General features: G+C 47.1%; 1 protein-coding gene across 7 annotated transcripts in view; it reads left to right on the top strand.

Moving 5' to 3' along the window:
• STK36 (serine/threonine kinase 36) overlaps window positions 1-14135 on the top strand; it is a 29383-nt gene extending 15248 nt beyond the window's left edge. For 6 of the 7 annotated variants that reach the window (XM_012446092.2, XM_012446090.2, XM_012446091.2 and 3 more), the window contains 15 exons: window positions 759-856; window positions 1436-1541; window positions 3257-3407; window positions 3696-3823; window positions 4347-4451; window positions 4834-4932; window positions 5019-5107; window positions 5388-5451; window positions 5649-5759; window positions 7348-7422; window positions 7861-8035; window positions 8284-8431; window positions 8675-8822; window positions 9419-10165; window positions 12085-14135. In XM_012446092.2, coding sequence (XP_012301515.2) covers window positions 759-856; window positions 1436-1541; window positions 3257-3407; window positions 3696-3823; window positions 4347-4451; window positions 4834-4932; window positions 5019-5107; window positions 5388-5451; window positions 5649-5759; window positions 7348-7422; window positions 7861-8035; window positions 8284-8431; window positions 8675-8822; window positions 9419-10165; window positions 12085-12228 — 2388 coding nt within the window. In that variant the 3' untranslated portion in view covers window positions 12229-14135. The remainder of the gene's footprint in view (window positions 1-758; window positions 857-1435; window positions 1542-3256; window positions 3408-3695; window positions 3824-4346; window positions 4452-4833; window positions 4933-5018; window positions 5108-5387; window positions 5452-5648; window positions 5760-7347; window positions 7423-7860; window positions 8036-8283; window positions 8432-8674; window positions 8823-9418; window positions 10166-12084) is intronic. The other variant, XM_064372977.1, reaches the window with a different exon arrangement.
• The last annotated feature ends 406 nt before the right edge of the window (window positions 14136-14541 follow it).

The raw sequence follows: 14541 nt of genomic DNA, 5'->3' as shown, positions 1-14541 counted from the left end.
GGGAATATGATGAACTGGAGATCACATGCCTACTCTAAATGGAGTAGAGGAATCCTTTCCTCAGCTCCAGCCCATTGTTGCCACAGGGAAATATGGGCCTGGTGTTGCCAGATCTCCTAGTTTTCCAAGAAAAGGGAGAAACCCAAATTTTTATGTGTAATTTTTAAGTATTTAGAGCACTATGCTTTGAAATGTTAGATCCTAGGCTTCATTGACCTGATCTTACAGAGCAGAGTACTGAAGTTCAGAGATAACTCATACACAGTCACTGATTTGTAAATGGTCACAGAGATAACAAGTGGAAGGGCTGGGATTGAGACTCGTTGTGTTGGGGGCCAAACCTCCACTTCCCCCTGCTGTGTCCTACTGCAGCTGGACTGAGAGGATGGGGACCTTTCAGAGTCAGTGTCGATGCTTAACAGGGCCTCAGCTGAGGCAGCTGGAAAGCTGGACTCTGTTAATGAATATTGATCTTGGATGATTTTAAGGAATTTAGAGAAAAAGCTTTTTGAAAAATAGAACCTCCTATACTTCAAAATGCTATTCAGGCCAGAGAAGACATATTTAATCCAGGCTGTTTATAGGCCATTGACTGATTCTCTGTTACCTCTAGATCTTCTCTCTCTGCCTATATTTCTCTTCTGTCCCTTTCTGTTTGATCAACTTAAATTGATCTCTGTATACCCTTTTTACTTTTTTTTCTATTCTTTATTTCCATCTTTCACATTGCCCTTACTCTCGTCTCTTTTCCTGGGCAGCAATGTTGGTATGGGACCTTCTTACGGGACCTGATGGCTGTGATTCAGGCCTACTTTGCCTGCACCTTCAATCTGGAGAGAAGCCAGACGAGTGACAGGTAGGATAAGAGTAGAATAAGAGGCGCTTTTGCACTGTTGGCAAGTTTGGCTTCTGTTTCTACCTCATGCATCCCTCCCCTTTAGGAATAGGCCAAGTATGAAGAAGCTGTGATTTGTTCCAGGTTTAGGAATCAGCTCAGGGGCCACTCACACTCCTTTTAAGGACCCCAAGACAGTTCTGACTTGGCCTCAAGACTTACAGGTTCTAAGAGTCAGCAAGTCACCATGGTCCTAAAATGGAAAGGTCAAGATGTGAATAACTTATTCCAGGAAGCCAAGTGGATTACAGAAAGAAAGAAAAATGGCAAAGAAGGGGCTTGGAGGCTGTGTGTGTGTGTGTGTGTGTGTGTGTGTGTGTGTGTGTGTGTAGCAAGGGAGGAACATTCTGTGTCTGTGTGTGTGTGTAGCAAGGGAGGAACATTCTGCTGTGTGTGTGTGTGTGTGTATGTGTAGCAAGCAAGAAACATTCTGATGTTTCCCTTTGCAGAGATTCTCCTACTGGCCCAGAACTGACCCATTTACCACATCCAGACTTTTAGTAGAGAGATAAGAAATATGGGCTCATTTTCTACCCCCAGCCTACAGGTGTTTCAGGAGGCTGCCAGCCTCTTTCTGGACCTGTTGGGGAAACTGCTGGCCCAACCAGATGACTCTGAGCAGACTTTGCGGAGGGACAGCCTGATGGTAATCTGCTCCCACTTCCAGATTTCTGTGTCTCCTATCTTTTCCCGTGTTTCTCCCATCCCCTTTCTTATGACTATATAGGGTAAGATCAAGTTAATACAACAAACATTTGTTGAATTCTCACCATGTCATATGCCATATAAGTAAGACAAAGTACCTGCCTTCAAGGACTTGGGATATTTTAATAGGGTAGAGGTAAAGTGATCAAGGATGACAGTGAAAAGTACATTAGGACTTTGCATATAATACAAGAGCAGCGCTGTATTTTATGAAGAAGATGCAGTCAACACTATTTGGAGCATCATAGAAGAAATCTCGAAGGAGGAAATTATCTCTGCTGGGATTTGAAGAATACATTGCAGTTTGTCATGTAAATGAGGCAGGAAAGTAGGAATTCCACACAGAAAGAGTAACATATATAAAGGCCGAGTGACTTTCAGCAGTTTGGCATATTTCAGGGGACCACAAATAGAACTACTTCCTGAAGAGACTTGCAGATCATCTAGTATTGTCCAACCTTGTTTGTCCTGAGGATTATTAAACTATGCAGTTCTTTTCCCTAGATCCTGGAGGTAAGGGACAGGAGAATGGAGGATTGAATGAGAAAATAGCTGAGTTCTGACTAATCTCAGAGGAGACAGAGAGGAGCATATATGTGTAAGGAAGTTAACAATTGCCTGATCATTGTTGAAACTGGTAATTGGGAACATAGATCTGGACTACCTTCCTGCCTTTAGCATTCATTCAGACTTTCCTGGTCTAACGTCCTTTTTTAATATCCCTCACCCTTTCAAGTCAGAAAGCTTTTACTGTCTAACCTAAATTTTGGCCAGCAGTGATTCATGTTATTGGCCAGCACTTCTTTTGTCATGTGCTATGAGTAGAATAGGGAGTTTGGAATAATTACCTCCTGAAATTCTGAATCAGTAGGACTCAGTTGGGAGGGACCCAGTAATCCCAAGGATTTTTTTTTTTTTTTTTTTTTAAAGACAGGGTTTCACCATGTTGGCCAGGCTGGTCTTGAACTCCTTACCTCAGGTGATCCGCCCACCTCGGCCTCCTAAAGTGCTGAGATTACAGGCGTGAACCACCACGCCTGGCCACAAGGATTTTTTTTTTCTTTCCTTTTTTTTTTTTTGAGACAGAGTCTCTCTCTGTCACCCAGTCTAGAGTGCAGTGGCATGATCTTGACTCACTGCAGTCTCCACCCTCCAGGCCCAAGCAATCCTACCCACTCAGCCTCCCAAGTAGCTGAAATTATAGGTGCACACCACCATGCCTGGCTCTTTTTTTTTTTTTTTTTTGGTATTTTTAGTAGAGACAGGGTTTTGCCATGTTGCCCAGGTTGGTCTTGAACTTCTGAGCTCAAGCAATCCACCTGCCTCAGCCTCCCAACCCCTGTTGGGATTACAGGCATGAGCCACTGCGCCTGACCCCTAGGAATTCTTATGCTCATGGTCTGTAAAAAACACTTTGAGAAACATCATCTAGGGAGCAGCTGATCAGAGAATAGAAGGATTGACACCTAAAATGTTGTCCTTGAAGCATGAATGAAGGCAGTTATAATGCATTTTTGGTGTGAAGAATGCTTAGAGTTAGACAGCTGTTTGCTTCGGTTTTTGTCCTCTTTCCTCAGGTCCTCAGGGTTTCTTGGTTTTTACACTAAGCCCCATCTTCTAATGTCCTGATGCTACCTCTGCCCTTGTCTCCTTTAGTGCTTTACTGTCCTGTGTGAAGCCATGGATGGGAACAGCCGGGCCATCTCCAAAGCCTTTTACTCCAGCTTGCTGACTACGCAGCAGGTTGTCTTGGATGGGCTCCTTCATGGCTTGACAGTTCCACAGCTCCCTGTCCACACTCCCCCAGGTAACCAGAGTGGGGAAGGGGGGTTCTCTTGACTTATTTGTTGCGTAGGTCAGGCTCTGCTTTTTCTACTGCCATCACCTAGATAGCGCCTGGCATTTAGTAGGCGCTCAATAAATAACTGTGAACTGAGAGGATGAATGGGGATCTGAGGGAAACAACCAGACCTCATCCTGCATTCTTCCCACTCCCTTAGGTTCCCTATACCTGCTGCCATGTCAGTGAGTACTGGTGCTGTTTTCTAGGGTAAGAGCCCCAGAACTTGGACTCACTTTTTGCCTTTCTCCATAGGAGCCCCACAAGTGAGCCGACCACTGCGAGAGCAAAGTGAGGATCTACCAGGAGCCATTGCCTCTGCCCTGGCAGCCATATGCACTGCTCCTGTGGGACTGCCTGACTGCTGGGATGCCAAGGAGCAGGTCTGAGCTACAATTGCTTGTTCCTCTCATCTCTACTGCCAGAGGAGTTAGGGAGGTTGGCCCCAGTTTTTCAGAAAGGCAGAAAAACAAGCTTTTAAGCCCCTCCTTTAGTACTTCCAAAAACAGATGCTCTCACCCTGGGTCACTTGTAGAACACGATATAGCCAGAATCCCAGTGGTCAGTTGGTGAGGGAGAGAGCACAGTGATAAACTGCCCAGGTGGTGGGGCAGCTGATCTGAAGCCTCCGGTGATGCTTCCTCAAGGGCTCAGGATTTAGCTTTCCTGCGCTCTGTTGGCCAGAGATCCTTTCTGCTGTACCTGCCTCCTCTGGGGCCAAACTAGGCCATGACTTTTGGTTCTCTATTGGTGATGAAGACTGGGAATAGAATGGGGTGTGAGGTTTCTGGTGAACCTGAGAAGAGTGACTAGCAAGAGACTGAGAGTTCTGGTCAACTGGACATATGTAAAGAATAGGGTTGTAATAATGAGGATAGGATTGAGCCTTCAGGTATGTCTCTGTAGGTCTGCTGGCATTTGGCAAATCAGCTAACTGAAGACAGCAGCCAGCTCAGGCCATCCCTCATCTCTGGCCTGCAGCATCCCATCCTGTGTCTGCACCTTCTCAAGGTAATTCTTATAGCTCCTGGCATCACAGCTTTATTTTTAACTCCCAGGGCAGACAGAGAAACAGACAGAGAGACAGACCAAGAGAGGTAGACTAAGAGAGAGAGAGACTGAGAGAGACCAATTGAGAGACCCCTCTTGGGAGACTCCTCTCTGCTTTTAAATCTGTTCAACTAAGAGCCCCCCACTGGTAGTGAGTCCTCAGCAGAACCGAGAAGGGTCCCTGTCTCACTATCTCACAGCAAGAGGCAAAAGGGGGTTCTCTCACACTCCCAAGTGTGAGTATCAGATCTTTTGAGGGGCTGGCTAGCGTTGCCGCTGAGCCTTCAATCTTGGAGCCTGGGGCCTGCTCTGCCTCACTCCAGACTCCTTCCCTCTCCCTCAGGTTCTGTACTCCTGCTGCCTTGTCAGCGAGCGCCTGTGCCATCTTCTAGGGCAGGAGCCCCTGGCCTTGGAGTCCCTGTTCGTGTTGGTTCAGGGCAAGGTAAGCCAGCAGCACGGGTGGGCTTCCCCTGGTGGCCTCACTGTCTCAGCCAGAGGTTGTTCTGATATCTTAGGTTTCCCTTGTAGGTAAAAGTAGTAGACTGGGAAGAGTCTACTGAAGTGGCACTCTACTTCCTCTCCCTTCTTGTCTTTAGGCTCCAAAATCTGCCTTGCGGGTGAGTCATAAGGTAGGGTCTCTCCGCAGAAGTCTTCTACCCACATAGATAACCCTCACAGAGCATATGGGGAATGGTATCCTATAGCCTATCCTTAGGAGGAATTGGGACAGAGAGTGTGAAGCTTTCTCTACAAAGAACAGACCTAGACTCCCATCAACTTCATGCCTTGGAGGTAGACACGCAGCCTAGGTGAAGAACGCCATGCAAGGGAGAGGGAAGGCTGCTCACCAACCCCCTTTAATACTGCTGCATCCCTTGATATATCTCTTTATTCCAGAATGGAGAAGCTAGGCAATGACGTTACTACTCTCTTTACCCATTCACACGTCGTCTCTCTTGTGGTAAGTTTTTAGCCTTTACCCTCTACCCCTTTTCACCCTAGCAACAAACTCTTGTGGAAGTGGGAGAATCACTATCCTATTTGTATGTGTTTCTGGAGGCATTCTTTTGGACCAAGACAAAGACATAAATCCTCTCTGCTTGTCTCGAATACCATTTAGATTTGAACATTCTTTTTCTTCTTCTGCCTCTCCCACAGAGTGCAGCAGCCTGTCTATTGGGACAGCTTGGTCAGCAAGGGGTGACCTTTGACCTCCAGCCCACGGAATGGATGGCTGCAGCCACACATGCCCTGTCTGCCCCTGCAGAGGTGAGGCCCCCACAAGGAGGGCACAGATGTGTTTTTTCTGAGTCAGACACTAGGACTGCATTCAAGGGGAAAAGACTGAAATGGCAGCAAGCCTAGAGTAAGCTGAGGAATGGAAAAAGAATTAAGGAGCCCTTCTTTTTCTAGATTTCTGTCCCCATATAATAGGCCCCTCTGAGCCCAGATTGATCCAGACTTTAGATTTCTTTTTAATATACAGGGCTTCTAGAGAGTGAGGGAGGGGAGGGAAGAGGAAGTGGCCAACCTGAGTTTTCTGAGTAGTGAGATAACCCTGCCTGCTTCATTCTCCTCCTCCAGAAGCTCATGCTCTTGGCAAAGTCCTTCCTGATGCATAATTTCTTCACCTCTGACTGTGGTTTCCACTCTGCTTTTCCCACTTGTTCTTCTTAACAGATGGAAAAGGTGGCTGACATCCTGTGAATTCTTTAGGCACACAGTCCATCATGTAGACTTCTTTCTGCTTTCTCCTTTTCCAGGACTTTTCTTTCTTTCATTTTTAGACCCTTTGGAACTTGTCTTTCCTTCATTTCTTAAAAGGGAGAATAGATTTCATAATCAAATTATTGTCATCCTTTTTTTTTTTTTTTTTTGAGACAGAGTCTCATTCTGTCACCCAGTGTGGAGTGTAGTGGCGTGATCTCAGCTCACTTCAACCTCCGTCTCCCAGGTTCTAGTGGTTCTCCTGCCTCAGCCTCCTGAGTAATTGGGATTACAGGCACACGCCACCATGCCTGACTAATTTTTTTTCTATTTTTAATAGAGATGGGGTTTCACCATATTGGCCAGGTTGGTCTCGAACACCTGACCTCAAGTGATCTGCCTGCCTCGGCCTACCAAAGTGTTGGGATTACAGGCATGAGCCACTGCACCCAGCCTGTCATCCTTTATATATGTAGAATTTTTTTTTTTTTTTTTTTTTTTTTTTAAGACAAGTCTCGCTCTGTCACCAGGCTGGAGTGCAGTGGCACGATCTCGGCTTACTGCAACCTCCACTTCTGGGGTTCAAGTGATTCTCCTGCCTCAGCCTCCTGAGTAGCAGAGACTACAGGTGTGTGCCTCCATACGTAGCTAATTTTTATATTTTTAGTAGATACAGAGTTTCACCATGTTGGCCAGGATGGTCTCGATCTCTTGACTTCGTGATCCACCTGCCTCGGCCTTCCAAAGTGCTGGGATTATAGGCATGAGCCACCATGCCCGGCTGAATTCCTTATAATTTATAAAGCATTTTCACATGTTTTCCCACAACAGACTTGAAAGATAGACACACCAATGTAAAAATACTCATCTGCTTTTTCTAGACAAAGTTAGCCTTCAGAGGGGTCATATCACTAGTGATAGCACTAACACTCCTCCAGGATTCTAAGTTGGAACTTCAGGAGTCATCAGTGACTGCTCCCTCTTCTCCATCATTCCCCAATCCAAATGGTTCCCCTAGGTCACATATATTCTACCTTCCGGTTGACTCTCAAATCTGTTTCCTCCATGGCACAACCACTGACCTGCCTTGGTTTTAGCGGCCACCCCATTCCTCTTAGACATCCGCATTCTTCCTGTTTCTCTCTGACAGGTTCGGCTGACTCCACCAGGTAGTTGTGGATTCTATGACGGCCTCCTCATTCTTCTGCTGCAGCTCCTCACTGAGGTACAGATTTATCTTGGGATGGATGAGAAGTAAAGAGAGAGGAACTGGGCATTTTGGGGAGCCTCTGGACAAGAGGAATGAAGAAGCAACCCGCAGCCTCTCCTCTCAAATACTGTGCCTGTGATTGCCCTGGAACTTCCCTGCCTGCCCTCAGTACTGACCGTTTGAAGGAAACCATTCAGCTGCATCCCCTGGGATCCAGTGGGGGGTAAAATGAATTCCCTGGGTTTCAGCAGACATACACATGAGCTGTAAGGTCAGAGGGTTAAGGTTTGATAAGAAAGTGAAATAAGACAACAAAGAAATACTAGGTGGGAAAGTAGAAGGAATTATTTCTCGGACTTCCTTTCCTTGTAAGTTGGGGACAGGAACGAATAAAAGCATTTGGACTCCTGACTTCTGTCTTTCCCCTCCACCCTCTTTCACTGTTTTCTCTAGCAGGAGAAGGCTAGCCTAATCAGGGATGTGGCCAGTTCGGAAATGTGGACCATTTTATGGCATCGCTTCTCCATGGCCCTGAGGCTGCCTGAGGAGGCATCTGCACAGGAAGGGGAGCTTTCGCTATCCAGTCCACCAAGCCCAGAGCCAGACTGGACACTGATTTCTCCCCAGGGTATCTTTCTATCAGTATCCTTTGTGGGAGTGCATTGATGTCTCTTCAAGAGGAGGCAGCCCAGAAGTGGGTTAACCCACAGAGGTTTCTTCTTTTTGTTTCTACCTGGGGACAGGAAGCAGTGTATGCATAGAGCTGCTCTAAGCTGGGGAAGGGACTGAATAGGTGTAGCCCTGGGAACTGTAGGGAAGCAGGGGTATCTGGGCCTCTTGCCTGTTCCATTGGGTCTCCATTTTTGGTGTTTCCAGGCATGGCAGCCCTGCTGAGCCTGGCCATGGTCGCCTTTACACAGGAGCCCCAGTTATACCTGAGCTACCTGTCCCAGCATGGAAGTATCCTCCTGTCCATCCTGAAGCATCTGCTTCGGCCCAGCTTCCTGAATCAACTGCACCAGGCGTGAGTTTGAGCTTGAAGTAGAGCCAGAGAGTTAGCAATGGGGAGGGAGAGAGAAGAAGGCAGGAAATAAGTTACTGACAGATTGAGCAATGAAGCAAGAAAGATGAGATCAGGTTTAGACTGGAAACCAAAGTAATGGCTAAGATTGTAGAAGGGGTGCTGGGCAAGGGAATTTTGAGGAGGGAGAGAAGAATGATAAAGGTTAAGTCAACAAGACCAAGTCTCCTACATTCTTCTCCTTAGACCTCATGGATCTGAGTTTCTCCCTGTTGTAGTGCTCTCTGTCTGCCAGCTCCTTTGCTTCCCCTTTGCACTGGATGTGAATGCTGACCTCCTTATGGGTGTCTCGGCTGACCTCAGGGACTCAGAAGTTCCAGCCCATCTGCTGCAGGTACTTGGCAGCTAGCATGAAGGTGGGAGAGGAAGATAGTCAACCTTGTGTCCTCTGATTTACTTCCCAGCAGCTCCAGGGCTCTTCTAGGCCCCTGAAAGAGTGGAGCACCTGGCTTGACTCAAAAGTTGGCGTGCAGACAATACTCAGGGCTGTGCAGAGTCATGTGGTGGGAGCTGGGTTGGTGCCTCCTCCCCATCAGTCCGTCACCTGGTTCTGTTGGTGCTCAGAGGGGAGAACATCCTGGTCTAGGCACTGGAGACTCAGCTCCTTGGCCAGGAATCACATCTCTGGCAATTCTTGGCATTGCACAGTGGGTCTTTGTTCTTTTGTTGTTTCTTTTTGTTTTTTCACAATGGGTCTTTGAAGGCAGAGACCGAGCCCTTGCAAAGTAAGGAATGATCTTGGAAAGAACCTGCTCTCTTAGTCTCCATGTCATGTCTCATGTGGAGTGCCGTGGGGCAGGACTTCCATCTGTCTGTGGCATTTCTCACCATAGCTTGACTTTTCTCTCTCCCAGGTTTTGGGCTTCTACCTAGCTGCATGTATTCTCCCTCTCCCTGAATTCCTTTTGCCCACCCTTTCCATTCTCCCAGGTCTGCTGCTACCATCTTCCATTGACGCAAGTGGAGCTGCCCATCAGCCTCCTCACACGCCTGGCCCTCACGGACCCCACCTCTCTCAATCAGTTTGTGAACACAGTGGCTGCCTCCTCTAGAACCATCGTCTCATTTCTCTCAGTTGCCCTCCTGAGTGACCAGCCACTGCTCATCTCTGACCTTCTCTCCCTGCTGACCCACACCATCCGGGTCCTGTCTCCCAGCCACTTGTCCTTTATCCAAGAGCTCCTGGCTGGCTCTGATGAATCCTATCGGCCCCTGCGCAGCCTCCTGGTCCACCCAGAGAATTCTGTGCGGGCACACACTTACAGGCTCCTGGGCCACTTGCTCCAAGACAGCATGGCCCTGCGTGGGGCACTGCAGAGCCAGACTGGACTACTCAGTCTTCTGCTGCTTGGACTTGGAGACAAGGATCCTGTTGTGCGGTGCAGTGCCAGCTTTGCTGTGGGCAATGCAGCCTACCAGGCTGGTCCTCTGAGATCTGCCCTGGCAGCTGCAGTGCCCAGTATGACCCAGCTGCTTGGAGATCCTCAAGCTGGTATCCGGCGCAATGTTGCATCAGCTCTTGGCAACTTGGGACCTGAAGGGTTGGGAGAGGAGCTGTTACAGTGCCAAGTACCCCAGCGGCTCCTAGAGATGGCATGTGGAGACCCCCAGCCAAATGTGAAGGAAGCCGCCCTCATTGCCCTCCGGAGCCTCCAACAGGAGCCTGGCATCCATCAGGTATACCCTACAGGGCTTATGAACCATGATGATCAGGGCCCCTAGAGTTCACAACATTTCTCTGAGATCATCTGTAAGGAACTGGAATCAGGACATCCAGAAACTTATGCCGTATTTCTCCCAGGGATAGTGTCTTGGAGTGAGTTTTCCAGTTACTATTTCTGCCCTGGAGAAGGGAAGAGAGCTGGAAGAGGGCTCCATTGGGCTGGGAAATGTCTGAGAATCTCAAGGACCACAGTTGATCTCTTCTAGTGGCTGTGCAGGAGGGAGTTGGGGGAAGACTAAGAGATGCTGAGATAGAGGAGTTTTACTCTATGTGCCATGAAGATGCTATGTTGTTCTTTAGCACTCATGAGAAAAGCATGATGCTAAGCATTTTACCTTTATTATCTGGTTTAAACTATTATTATCCTCATTTTGCAGATGAGGAAACTGAGGCACAAATAATTTAATAACTTGTCCAAGTTACAAGGACAGTGTGTAGGACTGGGCTTTTGAACTCAGAAGTCTGTGTCCAGAGCCCATACTCTTAACCACTACTTTATCTTGTCTCTTCTGCACAATTTTCTTTTTCTTTCTTTTTTTTTGAGACAGAATCTCACTCTGTCATGCAGGCTGGGGTGCAGTGGCACAATCTCAGCTCACTGAAACCTCTGCCTCCCAGGTTCAGCTGCTCCCAGATTCTCGAACTCCTGATCTCAAATGATCCACCCACCTTGGCCTCCCAAAATGTTGGGATTACAGGCGTGAGCCACCCTGCCTGGCCGCGATTTTCAGTATTTAAAGAGCCCAATAGGCCAGGCTCTGTGGCTCCCACCTGTAATCCCAGCACTTTGGGAGACGAGGTGGGCGGATGACTTGAGGTCAGGAGTTCGAGACCATCATGGCCAACTAATGAAACCCTGTCTCTACTAAAAATATAAAAATTAGCTGAGTGTGATGGCAGGTGCCTGTAATCTTAGCTACTTGGGAGGCTGAAGCAGGAGAATTGCTTGAACCTGGGAGGAGGAGGTTGCAGTGAGCGGAGATCATGCCTTTGCACTCCAGCCTGGGTGACAGAGGGAGAATCTGTCACACACACACACACACACACACACAAAAGGGCCAGGCGCCGGTGGCTCATGCCTGTAATCCCAGCACTTTGGGAGCCCGAGGCGGGTGGATCACAAGGTCAGGAGATCGAGACCATCCTGGCCAACATGGTGAAACTCCATCTCTACTACAAATACAAATATTAGCTGGGTGTGGTGGCACATGCCCGTAATCCTAGCTACTAGGGAGGCTGAGACAGGAGAATTGTTTGAACCAGGTAGTTGGAGGTTGCAGTGAGCCAAGATCACGCCACTGCACTCCAGCCTGGCAACAGAGCAAAACTCCGTCTCCAAAAAAAAAATAAAAAGGCAATTGGAAATCACACATCTACATATGGTAATACAAATTATGACATCTCACAGTGATAACATCGGGAAGTGCATGCAGAACAGAAATTTGACAGGATGATGAAGATCTTATAGGGATCTTGTGCAATCCATGGGGAAAATAATTGTTAGGATTCTTGGTGATAATGAAGTTAGAACCCACTGGTCTACATTGAAGGCTAAGAATTAGACCTTTTGGTTTACTGTGAGATACTGCTGCATTCATTAAGTCTTCCTGGGGACAAGTAAATGTGTCCCTTAGTGCCTTGGTTTCATGATCTATAACCAAAGAGAATGGAAGTAGACTTCTGGTCCTGATGATTCCTGTCTCCAAGGTTTCTCTTCTCCCATTCAGTCTATTCCAAGTCCCCAAGAGCCCATTTCCTTTTTCTTCTTCTCGAGTAAGAATTGCTGGGTAAGTGAAAGTCCTCTGCACCTGTCCCAGACACTACCATTTCTAAGCCTCATGTCCTGTTCTATCATCTGTTCTCTATCCTGCAGGTACTGGTGTCCCTGGGTGCCAGTGAGAAACTAGCCATGCTGTCTCTGGGGAATCAATCACTGCCACACAGCAGTCCTGGGCCTGCGTCTGCCAAACACTGCAGGAAACTCATTCACCTCCTGAGGCCAGCCTATAGCATGTGATTCCAGATTCCTGGGGTCCAGCCTCCAACTTTGGTTGCCCTCCTGTTGTCAACTCTTCCTTATTCTACTACACAAGCTACCAACTCAACCGAGAACTAAAGAGACTAGAAAAGAGATAAGCTGCCAACTCAACTGAGAACAAGAAACTAGAAGAGATTTATGTTTAAAGCTTCTTCCTTCTCCCAGATTCAGGATGATTTCAACCAGTAAATTTTATTGCTGTTGGTGCCAGAGAAGATTCCTTTCCTCTCTACATCTAGGGGCCTTTTCTCCAATAATGTGCCTTTAACTTTAGGGACCTGCCTCGTGGAAAAACATCTACCTGAAAGATCTCTTCCTTTCTAGAGCTCCTTTAATCCTCCCAGCAGATTTTTGCCTTAGACGTGCTGGCCCCAGGACAGTGATGAAGACAGAGCCTGTCCCAGCTCTAGGCTGTGGGGACCAATGCCATCAGTCTGTTATTGAGGGATTCCTCAGTGCTTAGGCAACATTCCTATTGGGGGGTGGGGGGAGAGTGTATCTTTTTTGGTTGGGGTGTGTGTGTGTGTGTGTGTGTGTGTGTGTGTGTGTGTGGTAGTTCTGTTTATAAACTCTTTTGAAAAAAATTGTGCCTCACCATACTTGAAGCTCCCAGGACAAGGGTTGGGAGGCTCAACCTGTCTTTTGGCTTCTATGTGGTGTTGGAAGTGCTGGTGTCCTGTTCACACAAGATCTTGATCTGGCAGCTTATTTATATCTTTTCTTGCCTTCCAATTTCCTCCTTCCTAGATGAACTACATATGGTTACCTACTTTCTTTTTTTTTGTTTTTTGAGACAGAGTCTTGCTCTGTCACCAGGCACCAGGCTGGAGTGCAGTGGCGCAACCTCGGCTCACTGCAACCTCCACCTCCCGGGTTCAAGCAATTCTCCTGCTTCAGCCTCCCAAGTAGCTGGGACTATAGGCACGCACCACCATGCCCAGCTAATTTTTGTATTTTAGTAGAGATGGCGTTTCACCATTTTGGCCAGGATGGTCTCAATCTCTTGACCTCGTGATCCGCCTGCCTCGGCCTCTCAAAGTGCTTACAGATGTGTGCCACCACGCCCGGCCAGTTACCTACTTTCAAGGCAAGGCCAGTGGAGCTGAAATAGAAAAGGGTAGGATTAAACAGAGCAGTAAATTGGGTTACTCAGACTTAGTGTTAATATTTAGTGGAGTTCTAATGTGTAGGGAATCCAAGCTGCTTTAGAAGGGTAGCTATTATAGAGATTGTACAATTTACCAGAAAGGGCTTTTAGTCAGACCTGTTAGTTAGAATTGTAATCTAACTGGAAGCACTGGAAAATCTTAACTCATTGGATGGCTTAGAACAAGCTTCCAGGGCCTTTATTTCTCCATCCATAAGTTTTAAGGAGACTCCTTTTTGTCCTTCCTTAACTTCCAGTTTTAGAAATGAAAGACAAGTAAAGTGCTCTTACTTTTTTTTTTTTTTTTTTTGAGATGGAGTCTCACTGCAACCTCTGCCCCCCAGGTTCAAGTGATTCTCCTGCTTCAGCCTCCTGAGTAGCTGGGATTACAGATGCGTGCCACCATGCCCAGCTAATTTTTGTATTTTTAGTAAAGACAGGGTTTCACCATGTTGGTCAGGCTGGCCTCAAACTCCTGACCTCATGATCTGCTGGCCTCGGCCTCACAAAGCTCTGGGATTACCGGTGTGAGCCACTGTGCCTGGCCTAGGGCCCTTACTTTTGTAAGAACTTTAGTTTAATCCTCATCTTTATTGTCCACTGTGTTTACACTTTAGCAAAAATAATATTTTTCTAGGGAACACCATAATTTCCTCATATCCAAAATATTTCAATTCTGTTCAATGTGTGTATATATATAAAATAAATATGTAACATATAACATGTATAATATATATAATACATATATTTTTTATTGAGACAAAGTCTCATGCTGTCACTCAGGCTGGAGTGCAATGGCATGATCTCAGCTCACTGCAACCTCTGCCTCCTGGGTTCAAGTGATTTTCCTGCCTCAGCCTCCCGAGTAGCTGGGATTACAGGTACCTGCCACCATGCTCAGCTAATTTTTTGTATTTTTAGTAGAGATGGGGTTTCACCATGTTGGCCAGGCTGGTCTCAAACTCCTGACCTTGTGATTTGCCTGTCTTGGCCTCACAAAGTGCTGGGATTACAGATGTGAGCCACCGCACCTGGCCTTCAATGTATATATTTTTAGTCCTTTCTGTGTGCCAGATACTATTCTAGGCACGGGAGATAAAACAGTGCCTATCATAGAGTTTCCATTCTGGTTGGGGAGATAGTGA

This window comes from Aotus nancymaae, unplaced genomic scaffold (assembly GCF_030222135.1).
Source record: "Aotus nancymaae isolate 86718 unplaced genomic scaffold, 86718_ANA_hifiasm-v0.15.2.pri h1tg000008l, whole genome shotgun sequence".
NCBI lineage: Eukaryota > Metazoa > Chordata > Mammalia > Primates > Aotidae > Aotus > Aotus nancymaae.
This window is presented reverse-complemented; position numbering and strand designations above follow the sequence as displayed.